This window comes from Acomys russatus, chromosome 20 (genome assembly GCF_903995435.1).
Source record: "Acomys russatus chromosome 20, mAcoRus1.1, whole genome shotgun sequence".
NCBI classification, from domain to species: Eukaryota; Metazoa; Chordata; class Mammalia; order Rodentia; family Muridae; genus Acomys; species Acomys russatus.
The window spans coordinates 24,584,928-24,597,813 of NC_067156.1; the positions used below are offsets into that span (position 1 = coordinate 24,584,928).

A 12,886-nucleotide genomic window follows, 5' to 3' on the forward strand; every position below is an offset into this window, starting at 1 on the left:
TTTACGGTTCAAGAGGCAGACACCTGCTTGAGAGCTGGCTCAGGGTGGTCGGTGGCCCTGGGGACTCGAGCATCGCCCAGGCCCCGGGTGGGGGCAGATGTCTAGCATCCTTTGTCAGTGCGGCCTCTGTGGGGAGGCAGGTGGGAGGCCCCGTGTGGGAAGGAGTGGGTCTGCACACTGAGAATGTCACTGTGCTCTGTGTAGACGGGATCCACACGCTCACCTGCGCCCTGATGCTACTTAACACGGACCTGCATGGACACGTGAGTTGGGGGGGGTCTGTCAAGGGGACACTGTCACTAGCTCCCTGTCACTGAGGGCCAACCCTGTTAGCCAACCCTCTTGGTGAAACTCTTGATCAGGGTCAGTTTTTTTTGTTTTTTGTTTTTTTCTAGCAGACCTGGGATGTGGGCGCCTTGCTTCTAAATTTGACCCAGTCCTGATTTTATCTACTGGCTTTGCCTGGGTTCTGGCTCCTTTTTTTTTTTTTTTTTTAATATTTTATTTATTTATTTATTTTATGTATATGAGTGCCCTATCTGCATGTACAGATTCATGTCAGAAGAGGGCATTAGATGGTTGTGAGCCACCCTGTCGTTGCTGGGAGTTGAACCCATGACCTCTGGAAGAGCAGACAATGCTCTTAACCTCTGAGCCATCTCTCTAGCCTCTTGGGTTCTGGCTCCTAGGAAGAGCAGTGTGAGCAGGTGAGGCATATGAGAACCTCGCCTTCTCCAAGACAGGGTTCCTCTGTGTAGCCCTGGCTGTCCTGGAACTTGTTCTGTAGACCAGACTGGCCTTGAACTCAGAGTTTTGGCAGCCTCTGCCTCCCCAGCACCACCACCTCCCGGCTGAGGCACATGGAAATTTGATGAGGCAAAGAGACATGCCCTCAGGACAGGATAATCTGTCCCGTGGACGACTCCATGCCTTGCTCTACCAATAGGCCGTGGGCTCTGCCATATCTCCCTTAGAAGCCCAGATGTGGCCTTCCTGAGATGTTATGCCCCAGACAGTTGGCCTTTGCCAAGTGGAAGGTTATTCTTTTTTTTTAAAGATATATATATATATACTCTATTTGCATGTATGCCTGAATGACAGAAGAGGGCATCAGATCTCATTATAGATGGTTGTGAGCCACCATATGGTTGCTGGGAATTGAACTTAGGACCTCTGGATGAGCAGCCAGTGCTCTTAATAGTTGAACCATCTCTCCAGCCCAGAAGGTTATTCTTAAGGGGTCTCCTCGTCACCCCTTCACTCCTGTCAGGCCAGTGAGTACAAGAATAGGTGCCGAGTGCCCAGGCCCCAGGCTGCCTCAAGTCTTCCTACGCTCACTAATTCCTTCTTCCTTCCTCTGTTGGCTACTGCTCTGGGCTCTCCTGCCCTCCTTTCTTCCTCAGGTGGTAAGTGCTGCTGTTAGAGCGTGCATGCTGTGTACTCAGACCTGCCTCCATTCACCCCCCCCCACCCCCGTGTCCTATCACACCATTTTTCCCACCTGACCGACCCCCGCTCTCTAGCCATCACTCACTCAGGGCTAGTCAGAGCCCCTCCTGGGAATTGGGTATATTTCAGCAACTCAGTGACAACAGGCCAGTATGTCTAGTTCTAGAGTCAACCAGAAAAGTCCAGGAGAGCCGAGGTATAAGAGAACTATGGGACAGACAAGCTTTCACATGCCATTCTTGCCTTCATGGGATAGCTGTGTGATCCTGGGCAAGTCACTGCCCATCTCCGAGTCTCAAGTTCTGCGTCTTCTCGGGGCAGTGATTGTCTTTCTCCAGTGACTTGGGGAGGACTGCCATCTGCAGCAGGTCACGGCAGGTGTCAGGGCCTGACCCTGGCAAGAGTTCTGCTGTGAGCTGTGCTTCCACATGCCCATAAAAGCACCACACAGCAGCACTGCTAATCTTAAAACTGGAGTGATGGACCGCCTGTGGGTATAGCTTTGAGGCTGGTGGCAGCTGGGGTAGGCAAGTGGGAGGAGGAGCAGCCAGGACTGGGCTTGTGGGCACATGGGCACTGGCCAGGGAAGGGCTGAAGTCATGGGAAGCTGGCCTGTGACAACTTCGGCAGAGCCCAAGGTGTGGGATGGAAAGAAGACGTGTGTGTGTGTGTGTGTGTGTGTGTGTGTGTGTGTGTGTGTGTGTGAGATGTGTATTCCCCGTGAGCAGAAGTGGAGTGAGCGCCCAATATAAGCCAGCTCCCTCTGTACACCGGTGTGAACCATAGCTGCCTGAAAAGGAGTGCCAAGCTCCTCCCTACATGCTGCGTCCACTCTCAGTGGAGGGACTCCCAGCACGGTGGGCTTTAGCTGGTCTGGCCCTGCAGCCAGGGAGGGAGCCTTCACACTGTTGCATATTCTGAGCAGCAGCTTCCTTGAAGCAGTGGGGAAGGACTTGGATTAGGAACCTGGGCTGGGATGCTGGGCTGGGCCGAGGGTGCTGCATGCCCTGGAACTAAGCCTCTATTTAGTTCCCCATCTTAGAGCCCGGGTCTGTGAGTCTTTAAAAAAAAAAAGATTATATTTAATTTTATGTGCATTGAATTATTTATTCAATTTTATGTGCATTGGTATTTTGTGTGCATGTATGTGTGAGACTGTTGGATCCCCTGGAGCTGGAGTTACAGACAGTTGTGGGCCACCGCACAACAACAGCCAGTGTTGTTAACTGCTGAGCCATCTCCCCAGCCCCTTGCCTATGAGTTTTTGAAGGCAAACAGCCCAGGCCGCGCTTTGCCAAGGAAGCTGGCTATAATAACCAAGCTTGTCACAGTTTTTATCGCAGGACTCAGTTCTGTTCCCAAGGCTTCCTTCTTTCATTGTCAGAAAGAGAGAGAGAGAATAAGTAGGGGGGTCTTAGGAATGTGGTCCCTGCTGGTGTCCCCAGAGAGTGCTGGTTTAGAGAGGGAGGCTGGCTGGGGAATCAGAGGAGTGGGAGGCAGGAAGGCTTCCTGTAGTGTGTCTGGACTCTGGCATGAAGGAAGGAAGGAAGGGTAGTGGGTTCCGGAGATCACAAGCTGAAACAAAGATGTCCTCCCAGGCCTTAGGAATGAATGCTTGTGGGTGGAAGATCCCTGGGGCAGGGCGCGGGTGGGGGTGAGGGGGTGGGGTGGGGGGAGATCTCACCTTCCAGGTGGGCCATAAAAACAGGCTAGGACTGTTCCTACCTCAGTGTGGTGCTAGACTTTTAGGAAAAGGCTGGCTGTCCTGGGTCAGAAGTGATGGGCAAGTATGCTCTCCGGCTAGCAATCTAAGCAGCACCTAAGGCTGCCTCTATGCTGGGCAAGGACCTGGGCTCAGGGAGATGGTTGCCCTGGCCTGAGAGAGCCAGGGTCCCAGCCTTAAGGTGGGGCTGTGGTCAGACCACTAGGAGAGAGAGGCTGTAGGAAGGGAGCCCAGGGCCCAAGGGAGGTGGTGTTGATGAAAATGGAGGGAGGAGGAGGAGACACTGGGCATTCAGGGTTCCTGCCATGCACCTTCTTGGACTGTGCTGCTAGCTGGGTCCCCTGCCCCTGTACATGTCTTTTTGCCTGGCTGGCTATCAATATTTGTTTTAAAGCAAATAGCTTTATTGGTATTTCCTCCTTTCTTTGCACCTTGGTGCATCTAGTTTTTGGCCTAGAGAGAGATGCACTTCATTGAAGGGTTAGAGTGACTTAGACTGTGCTCTCTAAAGCCACCATAATGTCCTCATATGCCACTGAGGCCAAAACCAGACATTCTGTTGTGTGGAAATCACGTGCACACATGCTGATGAATTTAATTGTGCTAAAATACAGAAGCAAGCCCTGATTATTTTAACTACGTAAAAAGCACACACAATGCAGTGGCATTGAGTCCGTTCCTAGGGGTGTGCACCCAGCACTTCTGTCCCATTCCAGAATTTTCCATTACTCTCAAAATAAGCCTCAAAACCACCAGCAGTCACGCCTTCTTACCTCTCCCCAGTCCCACCTGTATGGATCTGTCTGTGGTATATACTTCATGTGAGTGGAATCATACAACCTCTGCCCTTCTGTGTGTGGCTTACTTCACGTGACATATAATGTTTTCAACGAGCATTCATGTTGTACCATGTGTCAGTACTTTATTCTTGTTTGGGGATAAATAATGTTTTATTGCATGGATATGCCACATAGGGCATATATGACTATGCATGTGGAGTTTAAAGAGTTTGTAAGTTATAGTTTGTACACCTGTTGTCAATTTTTTCTTTCCTTTTTGAGATAGGGTCTCATTATATTGCCCTGGCTGGCTTGGAACTTGCTATGTAGGTCAAGCTGGGCTCAAACTCGCTATGTAGACCAGGCTGAACTCAAATTTAGAGAGATATAAATGGCCTGCCTCTGCCTCCCAAATGCTGGGTTTAGGGCCATGTGCTGCCACACACCTACCTCAATTCTATTTTAAATTATTTTTAAAAAACCATTTATTTGTTTGCAGGGTGCGTGTGCGCGCGTGCATGCGCGCGCGCGCGCGCGTGCATGTGTGTTGTACATATGTGGAGGTCGGAGGTCAACTTGCAGGAGTTGGTTCTCCTCATTCTCTCTGTGGGCCTCCCAGGGATCGAACCATGATCAACAGGGTTGGCAGTGAGTGCCTTTACTGCTGAATCATCTTGCTGGTCCTTAATTTTTTTTTTTTTTTCATTTCTTTTGGGTATATGCTCAGAGTAGGCTTGCTGAATTATATATATGTATATACTTTTACATTTAAATGCCTGACACATTGGCTAAATATTGGCTAATCCCCCAGCAATACATAAAGATTCCAATTGGCACCAGTATCAACCTTTCTTACCACTTTGAAAATATTAGGGCTGGAGAGATGGCTCAGAGGTTTAGAGCACTGGCTGCTCTTCTGGAGGTCCTGAGTTCAATTCCCAACAACCACATGGTGGCTCACAACATTTATATTGTGATTTGATGCCCTCTTCTGGCCTGCAGGTGTACATGCAGATAGAACACTCACATAAAATAAATAAATCTTTAGAAAGAAAGAAAGAAAGAAAGAAGTATTATTGACATCTCAGTGGCTATGAAATGCTATTTAAGTTTCTCAGTTTGGTGTTTGGTGCTGGAGACTGGACCCAGCATCTCACGAATGCAGGGTGAGTGCTGTGTTTCTGAGCTGCAAGGTGAGTCACTATTCTCCATGACTGCAGTACTGAGTTTCTTTCCATGTGCTTCTTGGCCATTCGTGTGTATTCTTTGAGGTGTCTGTTCGGGTCCTTAGCCCACTTTATTTAGTTTATACTCTTACTCTGTAGCATAGGCTGGACTCGAACTCACAGCTTTCTTGACTTAACCTTTTAAAATGCCACGCTATAGGCATGTACTACCAGGCCTGGCTCCTTTGTCCAGTTTAGATGACTGTTTTTTGTTGTTGCATTCTCCTGGCTTTCTGTGTTCGGAATGCTAGACCCTTATCACACATGTGACCTGCTGATGTTTTCTCGCATCCTATTGTTAATTCATTCTCTTTTTCTCTCTCTTGATAGAGTCTTGTGATACAGAACCGTTTTTAAAATTTGAATGACATCCAAATTTATCTTTTTTCTCTGTGTGTGTGTGTGTACATGTATGTATGTGTGTGTGTGTGTGTGTGCGCGTGTGTACCTGTGTGTACATATTTGGGGAGGGGGTCAGAGGTCAATCTGGAGTGTGGTTCCTCTGGACCTATCCATCTGCTGTTAAAGTCAGGGTCTCAGTGGGACTTGAGGTTCACTGACTGCCTCAGGATGGCTGGCCACCAAGCCCAAGGAATCCTCGGGTCCTGTCTTCTCCAGCGCTGGGATGACCCATGCACCACTACACCAGACTTTTCACATGGGTGCTGGGGATTGAACACAGGTCCTCAAGCCTGCACAGCAGGTGCACTACTGACTGGGCTCTCTCCCCAGCCCTGTTGCTTTCTTTCTTTTTGTTTGTTTGTGACTTGGGCGTCATAAATCAGAAGCCATTACCCGTGTTGTGGCATACCTTTAACCTCAGCACTGAAGGGGCAGAGGCAGGTGGATTGCTGGGAGTTTGAGGCCAGTTTGAAGTCAGCCTGGTCTATATATTGAGTTCTGGGTCAGGTGGGGTTACATAGTGAGACCCTGTGTCTATCAAACAAACAAACAAACAAACAAGGATAAAAAAAGAAAACTGCTACCAGATACAAGGCCTTGAAGGCTTGCCCCTGTTTTCTTCTGGGCATTTTTAGTTCCTCTACCTAGTTTTGAATCTTTCGTTTTCTGCTTTCTTTGGCACCAAGGACTGAACTCGGGGCTTCAGGTGTTCTGGGCAAGTGCTGGTCCACTGAGCTCCAGCACAGGCTTTAGTTCCATTCTGAGTAATGAAATACAGTGGGAGGCGCAGATTCAGCTTTGGTCATTTGTATTTGGACACCTGGTCCCAGTGTCATTGATGCTGACGATTGCTCTCCCAGTCTTGGCAGATGTGTTAAGATGTACTCGATTGGTCAGTGTGATGCTAAGAACAAGCACTCAACACTCAAGAGGTCGAGGCAGGAAGAACACAGTTTGAAGCTACCTGCACTACACAGTAGATACTATCTCAGACAACAGCAGCAGCAACAAATTGGTTGATTTTAAATTATAGGTCTGAGGCTGGGGAGCTCAGCTGGCAGAGCACCTGCCTAACCTTCCTGAGGCCCTTGGCTCCAGATGTGGCCACGCACACTTGGGAGGCGGAGGGAGGAAGCCACCCTTGTCTATATAGTGAGTCTGGAGCCCGCCTGGGATATTTGAAACCTTATCTCAGACAAAAATGATAGGTTTGCTTCCTGACTTTTAATTTGCTTCCGTCCCTTTGTAGCGCTGGTCTCATGTGAGCGCCCAGGGTTCGCTACTGTGGCTTTCTAGTGCGCTCTCAGTGGGAAAGTTTGATAGGTGAGGTCTGTTGTTTGCTCCAGACTGAGCCGTGAACTCTTGCAACTCCATACAAATGTAAGGGTCTGCCTTTGCATTTCTGAAGAGAGGGTGGCACAGAGATTTTGATGGAGATTACCTGGGGTATTCAGGTCAATTGGGGGAGAATTACCATTTTAGCAATGCTAAGTCTTCCTAATCCATGAACAAAGGATGTCTTCCAGTGGATTTATACCTTCTTAATTCGTTTTAGAACTCTTCTGTAGTCTTGAGTATACAGCTCTTTCATCTCCTTGGTTGATTTTTTTTTTTTTTGAACCAGGATCTTATGCTGTAGCTTAGAGCCTGGAATTTACTATGTAGCTCAGAGTGTCTCAAAATCACCATGGGTCTCCTGCCTTATCTTCCTGGGTGCTGGAACTACAGGCATGAACCCCTGTGCCCAGTTAAGTATTATTATTATTATTATTATTAATTATATTTTTTTGAGACAGGATCTCATGTATCCCAGACTGGTTTGGAACTCAGTATGTAGCCTGGGATGGTCTTGAACTGTTGATGCTCCTGCCTTCTTTGTGCTGGAATTCTAGGAGCAAACTACCTTATTCATTTGTGTGTGTGTGTGTGTGTGTGTGTGTGTGTGTGTGTGTGTGTGTATGCATATCCGCATGTGTGTTCTTGCATGCATGCATGGGTGTATGTTCATGTGTCTGTGCATGCATGTGTGTGCTCATGATGCATGTGCATGGCACGTGCATGCGTGCATCCATATGTGTGTGAGTTCAAGTGTGCACATATGTGTGAGTACATGCATGCATACATGGGACCCTGTGTGTGTATGGACCTATGCATGTGTGGTGTGCACATGTGTACGTGTGTGTGTGTGTGTGTGTGTGTGTATGTGTGTACGGAGGTCAGAAGGGGACATTGGGTGCCATTCCTCAGTCACTTTTCATCTTATTTTTTGAGTTTGGAGCTCACTGATTCAGACAGGCTAGCCAGCAAGCCTCAGGGATCCTCCTTCCTCTGTCTCCCCTAGGATTAGGATTGGATGTAGTTGCCTTGCTGGCTTTCATGCTGGTGCTAAGGACTGCACTCATGCTTGTGTGACAAGTGCTTTACTGAGCCTTCCCCCAGCTTCCTCATTTCACTCTTATTCTTACTGATGCTGTTTCACTGTCTGATTGCTCACAGCTAGTATACACAGCTAGTATACGTGGGCCAGGGAGACGGCTCAGTGGGTGAAAGCACTTGGTGCACAAGCATCTTGACGTGAGTTCAATCCCTGGAACTTAAGTGGAAGGAGAAAGCTAACTCTGCAAAGTTATCCTCTGACGCCCCCCAAATACCATGTGCTTACACACAATGAAAAAATTAAGTTAAAAAAAATTTTAATAGAAATATGTATTGAGGTTGATTGAGGCAGCTCAGTTGGTAAAGGTGCCTGCTGCTGTGCCTGATGACCCAGTCTGATCCCTGAAACCTACATGGCAGAAGGAGAAAATGGCTCTTACGAGTTGTTCTCTGAACTTCACATATATACTGGGGCACACACATACACATGCGTGCGTGCGCCCACGCATCCATGCACTAAATTTAATTAAAACACTTAAGTTCAGTGCCAGATACTGGTTACCTCTTTTTAAGTTTTTGGCCCTCACTGAACATTACAAGCTACTGCCGTTACTGTTGGATGTCTTCCAGAATTTGATGGCAGAACCTTGTTGCTGAAGACACCCATCCTTGAGACACAGAACATGGAGAAATCAAGCTGCTACTGACGTGGAAGCTTTATCTCTATTGACTAGGTGTCATAATACTAGAAGGTGCTATGCATATTATGGGGGAGACAAGTCATTAATAATCTTAACCCAACTGTAGACTCTGCGGACTACAGTGACAACTGCCCTGGAAAGATATGTTTACTGGTGCAATAGTGGCATAGCCATTTTGGGTGTAACCAGCCACTTTCTGCTTGGCCTCAAGGGCTGCTCCACAAGACAGAACTCGTGCCTGGTACCTTTAACTATGCCAAGTACCAGTTGTTAGGCAGGTCATAGACCCTAGTGGAGAACCTACTGCAATTATTCTGCTACATGGACGTGGTATTAAAACTCCCTAGGTACTTATTTCTATATCCATGGATTAGATCATCTATCAACTCCCATCAGAGAACCTTCTTTTTGCTATAGACGGTGATGACTGCAGAGATCCACAGCTGGACAGTGTGAAGAGAATAAAAGATTGTAGAGTCCTCAGCCTTAAACTGATCATCAAAATTATACCCCCCTACTCCCAAGGCTCGGGTATCACTATGGGAGAAGGGACATAAAGACTGTAAGAGCTGGAGGTAGTGAGGAACTGCAGTGAAATAGTGTTTTCTAGACGTGAAAGAGCAGTTATCCACAAGGACTCACAGCAGCTGTGACTGCATGCACAAGAACTGCACGTGATCAGGGAGCCAAAAGCCTAGCATGGATGAGAAGGGGCTCGAGAAACGTCACCCTTAGTCAAACAGCTATTGGCAAGTGATGGTTCCCGGGAGAGGGGGAGACAGTTTGCTTCAGGTGTGCGACCCTCATTAATATTTCAGCCAAAACTTTTTCCCACTAAGTTTTACTAAGGCGTATGTTTTTGCTCCTTTGTGCATTGCGCCACGTGTGCATGCCCGTGAAAGCCAGAAGGGGCATCAATCCCTGATGCTGGACTGACAGAAGGTTGTGAGCCACCCAACATGGGGGCTGGAACCAAATACAGGTCCTCTGGAAGAGCAGTAAGTGCTCTTAATCTCTGAACCATTTCTTCAGACCTCTAACAGTTAAAAAAAAACTTTTTTTTTTTTTTTTATTAAGAAAGTATCCTGCCGGGCAGTGGTGGTGCACGCCTTTAATCCCAGCACTCAGTTCGAGGCCAGCCTGGTCTACAAAGTGAGTCCAGGACAGCCAAGGCTACACAGAGAAACCCTGTCTCAAAAAAACCAAAAAAGAAAAAAGAAAAAGAAAAAAAAAGAAAAAAAGAAAGTATCCTGTGTAATGAAATGTCATAGTTAAGATTTAAAAGCTATTATTATTATTATTATTATTATTATTATTATTATTATTATTATTATTATTATTATTATTCAGAATTCATGTAGCTGGGGCTAGTCTCAAATTCACTGTAATACTGAGCATATCCTTGCGTTTCTGATGCTCCTGCTTTCACTTCTCAAGTGCTGGGATTACAGGTATATACTAGAATTCCCAGTTTATGTGGTGCTATGGATCAAACCTAAGGCTCTGTATGTACTTACTAAGCAGGAATTCTACCAACTGAGCTACATCCCCTGTCCATTACCTAGCTGTCTTTTTACTTTGTACTTTAGTGGCTGAGAGTGTTAAGTGTGTGTGTAACTCAAAGACAATATTTGTATTCTTCTGATATAAACGACCATGACATGGCTATATGCTTATGTCTGTACACAGGAAATGTATACATAAAACTATAACAGAGAAGCTGGGAATGGTAGCACACACCTTTAATTCAGCACTCAGGAGGAAGAGGCAGATGGATCTCTGTGAGTTCGAGGCTAGCCTGATCTACAAAACAAGTCCAGGTCAGCCAAGGCTACACAGAGAAACCCTGTCTCAAAAAACCAAATATCACAGAAACAAACAAAAATAGCAAGGCACACATAGTATCTTTCTTTATAAACCTTTGAAAGAAGTTAAATTTTTTCATCAGCTATATATTAACCCTTGCGTTATTTGGGTACAGTGGTATATATATTTATGATTCTGATTCAGTTTCTAGTGCTATGATAAAGAGCAAAACCAAAAAAACCATTTGGGGAGGTGAGGGATTATTTGGGTTACAGGCCACCCTCGGGGGAAGCTAAGGCAGGAACTCACAGCAGGAACTTGGGGGCAGGAGCAGAAGCAGAAGCCATAGCAGAATGTTTTATTGGCTTGTTCAGCCTGCTGTCCTTTTCTTTTCTTCTCTTTTATTGGAGGGGGAGAGGCTCAATTCTAGCTTGTATCACACTGACAAAAAAAAAAAAAAAAAAAAAAAAAAAAAAAAAAAGGACCAGCACATTTATAATCCCAGCATTTAGAAGGCAGACGCAGGAAGATCTCAAGTTTGAGGCCAGTCCAGGCTATGTGGTAAGACCCCCAACACCAATAAACAAAACAAACAAACAAACAAACAAACAATGAAACAAAGAATTGCCTTGCTGCAGCGCTTTCCACATTATTTCTGTGGTATGTGGATGCCCCATATGAAGTTAGTAGAGGCTCTTTTGTTAAAGTAATGCCAACATCCAGAAGTCTGGGGCATGCACATGGAACCCTGTCTTTGGAGAATCCCAGCACACACAAACATATTCAAAGCTCTGAAGTGTAGCCATTAATTTACTGGACAATAATATCCTTTTATTTATCTTAGGAAATGCATATCCCCATGACATGGGGTGATAACATTTCAGTGTAAACTATGAAGAAACATTCTTATTTAGCAAACTTCAACTCACAAAACCTGCCATAGGTGAAGTGTCACCTAAGGCCTCTTCCAGTGGGGCTCTGGCCAAGGAGACCCTCAAAGTGTGACTGCCAGGTGGTGGGCTTGGGTGAGGGGGTGTCGAGCCATTTGGGGTCACAACCATTCATCCCCAGCTCTTTGTAGCAACGAGAACCTAAGCAGCCCCTCATTGCGTCAACCCAGTCAATATGGATCAGCTATGTGTGCTGTTGGCAATAGGATTTTGGTCTTGTAAGATCTGGATTCTCCCTTACCCCTGGGAGGTCTTCCTGCCCCCACTCTGTGCAAGTGGGAGGGTTAGGTGACTAAAGCATAATATACAGAGCTCCTGCTTAAGAGCCAAGAGGCCTGGGTTCAAGTCCTGGGAATGGATGAGAGCATGGTCCCTGATGTCAGACATGCCGGGCCCCTCCACTTCCTCTGCACATCACTTCACCTTCTCATCCTTCAGGTTTCTTACCCTGTGGCAAGGGGATAGGATAATGCATGCCAAGGTCAATGCCCAGAGCGGGGCAGGCTCCTGGCAGACTCAGGTATTGCTGTACTTCACCTAATCTGGCTCCTTCATTGAGTTTGAAGAGATGAAGAAGTATCCAGGCAGTTTTACTTCCATTACTGCCCTCAGTGCTGCCTCATCCTGTCTGGGTTGGGCAGGGCAGGGCAGGGCAGGGTGTGTGGACCACACCAGCCTTCTTCCGTACTCTCAGGCAGAACCATTTCTCCATGACAGAACATTGGCAAGAAGATGTCCTGCCAGCAATTCATTGCCAACTTGGACCACCTGAATGATGGCCAAGACTTTGCCAAAGACCTTTTGAAGGTACTATCTGCTAACGGGCCTCATGCTCTTGCCCCGCCCCACATGAATGCAGTGAAATCTTGTGCCACTAAACCTTGACATTCTAGACCCATAACAAGGCAACCAGGGCCTCATTAACTTTGGAACAGAGTTGGAGGCTTCCTTGTTTCTCACTTGACTGTTCTGAATTCTCCAAGAAAGATTGACAGTGAGGCTCTGAGCATTCTGAATTTTGTGCTCCAGTTACCACCATTTCTATCACTATCACCCATTGCTATGGCTGCCAACCGTAGCTAACTTTACCACCACCACCACCACCACCACCACCACCACCACCATCACCACCATAACCACTGCCACCACCACCACCACCACCATTCCATCATTACTACTACCACCATAACCACTGCCACCGCCAGCAGCACCACCACCAGCACCACCACCATAACCACCACCGCCACCACCACCACCACCACTGGGAAAGGCCCACCCATTCCTCCATCACCAGCAATGAAAGAAATTAGTTTTCCCTTGAGCCTGAGGGCCAGGGTGAAGCTTTGGCCTTGGATAAGAAAGATCAGATTTATTTTGAGGGTGTGTATAGATGGTGAGTTCATTTTTTGGTAGTCTTTTAATAGCCATATAGTGCTAGGAGGGGAGTTGAATGGTGAATCTAGAAGGTATGCAC

At 46.9% G+C, this 12,886-nt stretch overlaps 1 protein-coding gene across 1 annotated transcript in view; it reads left to right on the plus strand.

Annotated features, from left to right (window-relative positions):
• The window catches only part of Psd2 (pleckstrin and Sec7 domain containing 2), a 49,057-nt gene that overhangs the window by 25,947 nt on the left and 10,224 nt on the right, over positions 1 to 12,886 (plus strand). Inside the window, exons 7-8 of the mRNA XM_051163372.1 lie at positions 205 to 263; positions 12,130 to 12,219. Coding sequence (XP_051019329.1) covers positions 205 to 263; positions 12,130 to 12,219 — 149 coding nt within the window. The remainder of the gene's footprint in view (positions 1 to 204; positions 264 to 12,129; positions 12,220 to 12,886) is intronic.